General features: G+C 43.2%; 1 protein-coding gene across 2 annotated transcripts in view; it reads right to left on the reverse strand.

Moving 5' to 3' along the window:
- BNC1 (basonuclin zinc finger protein 1) overlaps window positions 1-10,247 on the reverse strand; it is a 35,455-nt gene extending 25,208 nt beyond the window's left edge. The window contains exon 1 of one of the 2 annotated variants that reach the window (XM_083586389.1): window positions 10,083-10,247. Coding sequence is in view for 1 of the 2 variants with exons in the window: in XM_083586388.1 (XP_083442514.1) it covers window positions 9,811-9,819 (9 nt within the window). In the remaining variant the exon portion in view is untranslated. Of the gene's footprint in view, window positions 1-9,810; window positions 10,056-10,082 lie in introns of those variants that run through there. The other variant, XM_083586388.1, reaches the window with a different exon arrangement.
- Window positions 10,248-10,457: the final 210 nt, after the last annotated feature.

Here is a 10,457-nt window from a genome sequence, read left to right on the forward strand (position 1 = left end):
GTTACTAAAGGTGCACCTATACTTATAAATTAGCATCTGCAAGTTGTATGCAAATCAGTGGCCTCTTTAGTCCTCTTTTTTGTGATCTGCAAGTAGTCATCCTGTAGCTCATTCTTGCCTGATACAACTCTATCACACACTTTTACTGGTTCCATATTTTCAGTTCTTCCTGTAACTAGTTCAAAATCAGCTTGCTTGACTCTAGAATGTATTCAACCTCAAACCCTTTCCAGCAGAAAAACATCTCGGTTGCCATCACTTACTTCAACATGCCATGGACCTTTAGCCTAGCATGTTAAAAAGTAAATAGAGAATTCTTCCCTACCACATCTAGCTCAGAATAGCTAAGTTTAAAAGTTTTCTCCACTTCCCCAATTTTTTTTTTTTAAATCCTCTCCCAAGATGGAGATTTTATTTGAATGGTCAACTCCATAAGGCCAAGCTGTTCCCCTTCCCAAATTTTCTAGTCATTGGAAAGGAATGCTGCCTGCTTGAAAATTAACACGATGGCATTGCATCATTAGAGGCAATTATTAAAAATCTGTTGTGCTCATCCCCAGGAGAATATGTGTTTTTTTCTGTTTTACATTGTGTAATGTAAACTGCAAAAAATATATTGCGTAAGTCTCTAACGTTGTTGATGATATCTTGTGCATATACTCTATGCGGTTGAGTTTAAAATGTATGGAGTTGCATAAGATACAGTTGCACGATCCAGTTCAGATGTAGGTTTTCTTTTTGCCCGAGAGCTAAGGTCACATCTGCATTCCTATACCTCTTTAACACTCATGGCTCTCTCAGGGAAATGTAGTTTGCTAAAGGTGCTGGGAATTATAGCTCTGTGAGGGGTCTCCTACCAACTCGTAGCACCCTTAGCAAAGTACAGTCCCCTGGATTCTTTGGAGGGGGGAGCCATATCTGTTTAAAGTTGTATATGAATGAATTAATGAATGTTAGAATGATGTTGGATAGAAACAAAGTGGTTTCCAGCTGTAATGCTTTAAGAATATGGAAGAAGGGCATAAATAGGTAAAAAAAAATAACTAAAATGGTGTTGGATTGGAAATAAGTGGTATTAGTAACAAAGTTAATAAGAATATGCAAAAATGAATTGATAATGGATGAAAATACTGAGTTATAAAATGTTAAGTTATAGAGATAAGATAAATGAAAGAGGGTAAGGATTTGCTGATTTGATTATTTAAATGGGAATACAAGAAGGGGAGGTGTGAGGAAGTCAAAGAAACAAGCAAATGAGTTTTAAATTATGAAAAAGAATTGTTTTTAATTTTTTTGTATTTTTCTTCTTTTTGTGTGTGTTTACTCTTATTTTTTTCTTGTATTCTTTCATTATGTGTTTTGGTATATCTGTTTTTTGTAAAATCTTAATAAATATTTCTTAAAAAAAAAAAGTTGTATAAGAATGCTTGACGGGTAAACTATGGATGTGACCTAAATCAGCTGAAACCACAGAAGATCTTGTCCTCCTGCAAGATCTGAAGCTGCGTTTTAAAATGAGGTTTCTGATGCTAATGCGATACCTACACATTGGCCAGAATGCTCAATTGCACTACAAATTTCTCTCTCTCTCTTCACTTAAATAGAGCAAATAGAGTCCAGAGGGAAAATAAATATTCATAACACTTTACTAAGCAAACTGAACAAAAACCGTGTAAAGTCTGAGGAGAAAACAACAGAGAGGTTTTGTCTTTGTTACTTGCACATAGCAGGAAGACACTGACCTAAACATACAGAGTTAAACACCCTCAGAACTATGCAGCCAATTGGAGCATGTGCTTCCTTAGTGATGATCACACCGCTGTGTTTGGTTACTAAAGGCTATTTCCACCACCATTGCTGCTCTTCATTGACTGACTCACTAAGAAAAGAATTAACCCTTAAGCTACACATGGAATGATCTCTGTTGTACTTCCAACATCTCTTTCTGTCCATGAGGCTCGAAAGCAATTTAAGCATCATGTACAAAAGCACTATAAGCCTTAGGGATGATGCGCCACTAACAATCAAATCCTAAATCTCTAAGGGCTATAGCATGCATGGTTTTCTTTGCATTATATATCAGTGTATACATTACATAGGAAGTCCAAATTTTAGTCAGTGTTGACGCTCACCTTTTGGAAATCCGAGATCAAATTCATGAGCGCTCAAAAACAGATAATTATTCCCACACTTTTTGGACATAGGCTGCATTCAAATGGCAGTTTATTTCATTTTCCTGACGCTTCCCCACTCTTAATTTCTGCATTCTGTTTGAGCTTTCACATGACATTGAATGCTAGCCCCAGAAATACAGCCCAAGTGTAACACTAATTTTCATGTTATTTGCTTCTAGAAAAAAATCTGTTTGCTAATAACGTGGCAATGAGTGCTAAACTTGAGCTGCATTCTGCTGTCTTTCTGGAACTGGCTTTTATGCCATGTGAAAGCTCAAATAGAAGGCAGCAATTACTGTATTTTTCCGTGTATAAGACTATATTGTTTCCTAAATTTTTGAAATTTTAAAAAAGGGGTCGTCTTATACACGGATAGTGCATAGTGTGTTTTCTTAATTTTGAATCCCCCAAAATAGGGGCCATCTTATACACGGAAAAATACGGTAGCAATCGAGGGAATGCCAGGAAATGGAAAAAATGCCATATGAATGCAACCATATACACATGAATATTGGACCATGATTTAGGGCAAGTGTGAGGAGACTTTGTCCTTCCAGGTGCTGTTGGACTATAACTCCCATTAGGTCCAATGGCCTACAGTTCAGCAACACCTGGAGGACCAAAGGTTCCCTATACCTGCTTTAGGGGAGTGAGAGTTGCTCAGCGGTAGAATAACTGTTTTGCATGCAGAAGGTCCCAGGATTGAACTCTCACATCTCCGGGTGGGTTGGCAATGTCCCCTGTCTAAAACCCTGGGCAGTCGCTGTCAGTCAATGCGAACCAAAGGGAGCTGATATTGCTGGACTACAGCTCCCATCATCCCTGATGCAGGCCGGGGATGATGGGAGTTGGAGTTCCACATCTGGATGGTACCACAGGAAATGAGCCATTGCTAATCTGATGACTAATTGAAATGCTTTTTATAGCATAGTAATGGAGACATGCAAACTGACTATCCAAAGTCACAAACTTTTGGGTCTACCCAGGAGAAAAAAAGCAGGAAGAGAATGCTTTTGCTGACTAATGGCCACCAACCTAGACAGCATCTTAAAAAGCAGAGACATCACCTTGCTCACAAAGGTCCGTATAATTAAAGCTATGATTTTCCCAGTAGTGATGTATGGAAGTGAGAGCTGGACCACAAAGAAGGCTGATCGCCGAAGAATTGATGCTTTTGAATTATGGTGCTGGAGGAGACTCTTGAGAGTCCCATGGACTGCAAGAAGATCAAACCTATCCATTCTGAAGGAAATCAGCCCTGTGTGCTCACTGGAAGGACAGATCCTGAAGCTGAGGCTCTAATACTCTGGCCACCTCACGAGAAGAGAAGACTCCCTGGAAAAGACCATGATGTTGAGAAAGATTGACGGCACAAGGAGAAGGGGATGACAGAGGACGAGATGGTTGGACAGTGTTCTCGAAGCTACCAGCATGAGTTTGACCAAACTGCAGGAGGCAGTGGAAGACAGGAGTGCCTGGCGTGCTCTGGTCCATGGGGTCATGAAGAGTCGGACACAATCTTAATTCCGGCTAGGGGTTCATCCAGCCCAGCCTTTCGCATGATGAATTCTGCATATAAGTTACATAAGCAGGGAGACAATATACAGCCTTGTCGTACTCCTTTCCCAATTTTGAACCAATCAGTTGTTCCATATCCAGTTATAACTGTAGCTTCTTGTCCCAATTAGAGATTTCTCAGGAGACAGACCCACCATCATTTTTCCAGTGAAAATAGGGATGTCCTAAGGAAAAGCAGGACATTCTGGGATCAAATCAGAAACTGTGATGGCTTCTGTAAATCAGGGGTATCCCTGGAAAATAGGGGCACTTGGAGGGTCTGGGCCCAATCACGACACCGCGCAACATTATGATGTCACTTGTGCAATGCCACGCAACACCTTGACATCACAGGTGTGATGCCGCAAGGAGCCAGAGGGCAGAGCCAAATGCCCTCTGAATGCAGAGTTAAGAAAAGTCGCTCTTTACTCTTGCATCCTGCCTGCATATTTTAAATAAGTTTGTGGTAGCAAATGTGATAGAGAGGGGATTGCTCCATAGCAGTCTTGGGACTCCCTGGAAAAGACCCTGATGTTGGGAAAGATGGAGGGCACAAGGAGAAGGGGACGCCAGAGGACGAGATGGTTGGACAGTGTTCTCGAAGCTACCAGCATGAGTTTGACCAAACTGCGGGAGGCAGTGGAAGACAGGAGTGCCTGGCGTGCTCTGGTCCATGGGGTCACGAAGAGTCGGACATGACTAAACGACTAAACAACAACAACAAGATGTACAGATGACAACCACATTGGGCAGCCTGAAGTTTCTGGAGAGTTTTCTTTGGCTGTGGAAAGCTGGAATGACTCGCCAGAGTGTACAACTGGAGCATGACACCCATTGGCGCCCGGGCATCTTAGACACAGTCCCTTGGTCCCTGCCAAGGCAACCTTACACTACTACTGTAATTTTATTTTCATGAGGGTTGTTGGCTTTTGGGGCTTTTTGTGTTGTTTAGCAGGCGTCACCTATTGTCTGAAGGGTGCACTATATGATTTATTTATTTTTGGCCTGTGTTTTTTTTTTGGGGGGGGGGTGGTATATATGTTTTGGTTTATTTTTAGGGGGTTCTGAGCAACACCAGCTTTACTTCTGTGCACTGGGTATTTTGCGGTGCCTGTGACCGTTTCCAAGATCTCCAAACAGGCCCCCAGGTACCAAAAGGTTGAGATGCGCTGGAATGGAACATTTCTTATAATGAATTGAAAGGAGGAACATAGTTGCTCATTTGTTGCTCAGCTGTCCCAAGGCAGTCACACAATTTGCCTTTGTTGGGCAGTGGTAATTTTGGATGTGGGACTTAATGGTTCTCACGAGGGGCGGTGCTCTTTTGGTGGCAATGTGCATTACTTTACTTGCTTCAAATTGTGGTGGGAAATTGTGACGCTTTGTGGCCCTCCCCTCCTTATTCTGCTGAGTGGGGCCCTGGGCTGCCTGCCCTAAAAGCCTACACCAGGCATAGGCAAACTCTGGCCCTCCAGATGTTTTGGACTACAATTCCCATCATCCCTGACCACTGGTCCTGTTAGCTAGGGATGATGGGAATTGTAGTCCCAAATATCTGGAGGGCCGGAGTTTGCCTATGCCTGGCCTACACTAATGGTGCCACTGCTATTGTTCAGAGTTGGAAGGGACCATGAGTGTCATCTGGTCTCACCCCTGCAATGCAGGCATCTTTGGCCCAATGTGGGACTTGAACCCACAACCTTGAGACTCATTCCTTTAGCCAGGCATTCTGCTTCAAATGGTGGCAAGTGAAATTACTCTGTAAGTAAGGAAGGCATGAAGGGGGTGATTCAGTCCCTGCTGGTTGTCCACAGTATCTGGTAGTCCAGGTTACATACTACCTCTGAATACAGAAGCTGCATTCACTGTGGCTCCATCCATTGTAGCTACCCAGCATTGACAGACTGATCCTCTGACTATTACTGGATGTGCCCAATATGGAACTTCATAAGGTTCCTTGGAATTTCATACTGGGCACCTTGGGGAAGAATGTAGCAACAGCAGCAATAGTAATAATAATAATAATAATAATAATAATAATAATAATAATAGTAATAATAGTAAGGTAAAGGTAAAGGGACCCCTGACCATTAGGTCCAGTCATGACCAACTGGGGTTGCAGCGCTCATCTCGCTTTATTGGCTGAGGGAGCCAGCGTACAGCTTCCGGGTCATGTGGCCAGCATGACTAAGCCGCTTCTGGCAAACCAGAGCCGCACACAGAAACGCCGTTTACCTTCCCGCCGGAGCGGTACCTATTTATCTACTTGCACTTTGATGTGCTTTCAAACTGCTAGGTTGGCAGGAGCAGGGACCGAGCAACGGGAGCTCACCCCGTCACGGGGATTCGAACTGCTGACCTTCTGATCAGCAAGTCCTAGGCTCTGTGGTTTAACCCACAGTGCCACCCACATCCCATTAATAATAATAATAGTAATAATACTCAAAAGATTTAGAGCACAGGCCCTCCAAGTGTCTCTATTTTCCAGGGACAGTCCTGGATTTACAGAAGCCGTCCCAGTGTCTGATTTGATTCCGGAACGTCCCACTTTTCCTTTGAACACCCCTATTTTCATCGCAGAAATGTTGGAGGGGATGGAGTTATACGAGCCCCCGGAGCCAAGGAGATAACCAACTATGCAACCATTAGAAGACATTTGAAGGCAGCCCTGTGTAGGAAAGTTTTTTTAAAAAAATGTTTAATGTTTTATTATGTTTTTATATATGTTGGAAGCTGCCCAGAGTGGCTGGGGCAACTCAGTCGGATGGGCAGAGTATGACGATGACAATTGAATAGGACATCTCTGTTTCCATCAGAGAAATGTTGGAGGATATGTTGTTGCTACCCAGCATTGATAGACCAATCCTCCCATTATCACTTGATGTGCCCACTATAGAACTTCAAATGGTTCCTCTGAATTTCATACAGTACTTAATTCGTTCTGGAGGTCTGTTCTTAACCTGAAGCTGTTCTTAACCTGAAGCACCACTTTAGTTAATGGGGCCTCCTGCTGCCGCCGTGCTGCCAGAGCACAATTTCTGTTCTCATCCTGAAGCAAAGTTCTTAACCCAAGGTACTATTTCTGGGTTAGCGAAGTCTGTAACCTGAAGCGTATGTAACCTGAAGCGTATGTAACCTGAGGTACCACTGTATTGGGAACCTTGGGGAAGGATGTAGTAGTGGTAATAATCACAATATTTTGAGAATGGGCCATAGCTTAATGGTAGAGTATCTGTTTGGAATGCAGGCGGTCCGGGTTCAATTCCCGGCAACTTCAGGTAGGGCTGGGAGGGGCTCCCTGCCTGAAATCCTGGAGAGTAGCTACCAGTCAGTGCAGACAATACAGAGTTAGATGGACAAAGGCAAGATACATTCATTTCCCCCACCCTACCCACAACTTTCTTCTTTACGATTAAAGACGATAAGGCAGATTCGCAAGTTCCTACAGGGGTTTTTTTAATCTGCCAGCTCACTCCATCCTAAAATATACGGCATCAGTTAAGAAATGAATCGCATCAGCAAACTTTAAATGAGAAATGAAGCTGAATTTGGGAGAAGCGGCGCTACCTGTATCCTAGTACAGTGGTACCTCAGGTTACACACGCTTCAAGTTACATTCGCTTCAGGTTACAGACTCCACTAACCCAGAAATAGTGCTTCAGGTTAAGAACTTTGCTTCAGGATGAGAACAGAAATCGTGCTCCGGCGGCGCAGCAACAGTTGGAGGCCCCATTAGCTAAAGTGGTGCTTCAGGTGAAGAACAGTTTCAGATTAAGTACGGACCTCCAGAACGAATTAAGTACTTAACCCGAGGTACCACTGTACATAATGGATTTGAGGTTAAATGTGCACAGTCTCGGAAGAGTCCACCGAGGCAACGCAGCGATGGCGAGGCATGCGTCTTCCCAAACTAATTAAACGGATTGCCTCTGCTCCTCAAGAGCAAAGAGGGAGAGCAGCCCACATGGCCTGTCGCTATCCCTAAAAATCAACATCCAGTGACTGAAGACGGGATGCATCTCTGGCAATTTGTGCTGTGATCCCAGCGTTACAATGGGTAGCCACAGCCGCCTACTTTGCAAAAAGAGAGATCCCAGGACTTTCGCTCTGTTTGAGTGTCTGTGTGTAAACAGCAGCAACCTGCACTATAATTTTTTCCTTTTCTTTTTTTTCTAAAAAAGCAAGTTAATGGATAGCAAGATACACTCATTTTCCGCACCCCACCCACAATTTTCGTCTTTACAATTAAATACGATTAGCTGGCATTCCCTTTAACCGTCAGAGGCGCACAGTGGCAGATCTGTAGCCACAAAAGAGGCACAGTAAATGAGAAGAACATGTTGCTACACTGCATTTGAGAAAGTTTGGCTCCGAGCTATGCACTGATTAATATCAGATCTCCTCCTTTACTCGCCTCTTGACAATCTTGTCACATCTGGCTGACAAATCCTTACAAGCTTATCCAAACCAAGGCAGCCCCAGTCATGCTCGGGGTCTAGCTGGAAGGAAGCGGCAACACCAGCCGTGCACTGATGTGCCATCAGTGAAACTAATGAACCTGACTTCAGTTGCAGGCTCCCGGAACAGTAAAAAGGAGCACAACATGCCTCAAGGTTTTGCAACACAGCGCAGAGTTAGCTCACCAGAAGATAAGACAAACAATCACCTCCCAAGGTTCAAGGAACCAAAGAACTGCATGATCAAAAAGAGAGAGAGGGAGAGAGACGATTGCTAACACACTTTAGCAGCAAGCTCAACCTAAAAAAACAGTGCTACAATTTATAAATCCTGCTCCCCACTTCCACTTTTCAAAAATAACAATTAATGTTCATATTTTACCAGTCTTCCATACCTAACTCGGGTGCTGTTCAGCAGAAACGTATTTTCTCTGTCTCCATAACTAGAAAACAATTGTTTTCCCAAGAATCCAAAGTTATCGAGTGTGGAACACATCTGTATAAAATTGCTCCCCCCCTTTCTTTCTCACAAACATTTTCAATTGATGGGTAATCGTTTTTATTTTAAAGCAAATGTTTTTTAAAAGGGAAGGAATGGGATGGTGGCAAGAGGCTTGGTGTGTTCACCGAGCAGGAAAGTAAAATTAAATATTTCTCTCGCTATGCCGGCAAGACAGCACAAGAGTCTGTTTTGACAGTTTTGTGATGGTGCTTTTTTACGGAATGAAATGACAAAGGACAGAAAACCCCAAAAGATACATTGGTGTTTGCCAGTCTGGGATGTAATGATTTAGCCTTCTAGTTCTTCTTGTATTTTAAAAGCACAAACAACAAACAACAACTTTGTGACAAGGGACTCCCCACCCCCCCAATGCCTATTTTGCAAGACATGTTATGGTCAGCAATGAACTATATATACAAAAGGCACACACCATTGCTGGTCTGATTCCCAAAGAAACCTCCTTTGCAAAATTGCAGTGTCTGGTCTCCTGTGCAATTTTTTTTTTAACATCACAATAATGATAATGTATTTGCTTAGAGCACTTGACTCAGAACACACTGAAGTCACAAATCATGACTTTTATAGCTATTAATGTACAACCAGGACCTGTACGATTAAACATTGTCAGGTCGTCATGATTTACAGATCCTGATGCTTCAACGGGGGAAAGATTAATTGGCGGTCCGATTCTGCTTTATCACAATGATTTTCCAATAACTTATAGGCAAAGGAAGGCAATCCATCGTTTAGGATGCATTTTGTCCAGAAGGCCAGCGTTTTGTAAGTAAGGTTTGCTGTGCAAAGCACACTTACTTTTGAATCAGTTTTTTAAAAAAGGGGAAAAAAGATGAAATAAATGAATGGAGTTATTTCTGTGCAAACCTGCTTAGGCTCAGTCTGTTAAGCAAACAGATAATTCCAAAACACAAGGTAGCAGCCAAATAAGAAATCGAGTAGTGTGTAGCACCTTGAAATCTTATTGTTTGCTGTCCCAGGATAATGAAGCAATTACAGCAAATAGCATTATTTCTATAGCACAAGAGCTTGCAAGCGGGGAAGGGGGAGGTGGGAGGGAAGACAACCCAAATCCATGCACAAACTACAAAAGAACTTTCCTTACCTCCGACATTCTTACGGAGCATGTGTTTTGAGAGCTATAAAACAGTTTCCCATCCCCTCTGCTGTGAGTTGTACAAAGAAGAACCAGGAAACATTCCTGTCTGTACAAGTAAGGGAGGCAGAATCATCACACGCCTTGGTCTTTTTTACCCTTGTCTGAAGCAGAGAGCACCTCCACGCCTGATGTGCGCTTACAGTGAGCACAGGGGAGTGAAATCAGATCCCTCCTCCAGAAACCTACAGTCCTAAGTTGTGACTGCCTCTCTCTCTCACCTCTCCAGGATGCTCCCACCTCAGTGCTCCGGAGGGGAGTGTTTCGGCATGCCCCTCCAGTCACAGGGCAGACCCCTCACAGCTGGCTGGGAGAGGGCATGACACTCATCTTTCACAGAGACTTGATCAAAAGGAGTCAAGGCGACCCCAGGCTCTCCTAATGCGGCGCAGGGAGAGTCTCTCTACCTCTGCTCTTACCGCCTAACTAAGGCATTAAATCAATGCAGCTAACCTAAGGCCTATATTATTATTTTTTTGCTCCTTCCCAAGAATGTGAACAACTTTCTGCAAGTAAAGCTTGCTGTGGTGTTCTTTGTTTTTGCTTTTTTTTTAAGGCGGGGGGGGGGAACACTTCCCACCTTTTTCATTTTTTAG

This window comes from Podarcis filfolensis, assembly GCF_964270895.1.
Source record: "Podarcis filfolensis genome assembly, chromosome: 14".
In the NCBI taxonomy this organism is placed as follows: Eukaryota; Metazoa; Chordata; class Lepidosauria; order Squamata; family Lacertidae; genus Podarcis; species Podarcis filfolensis.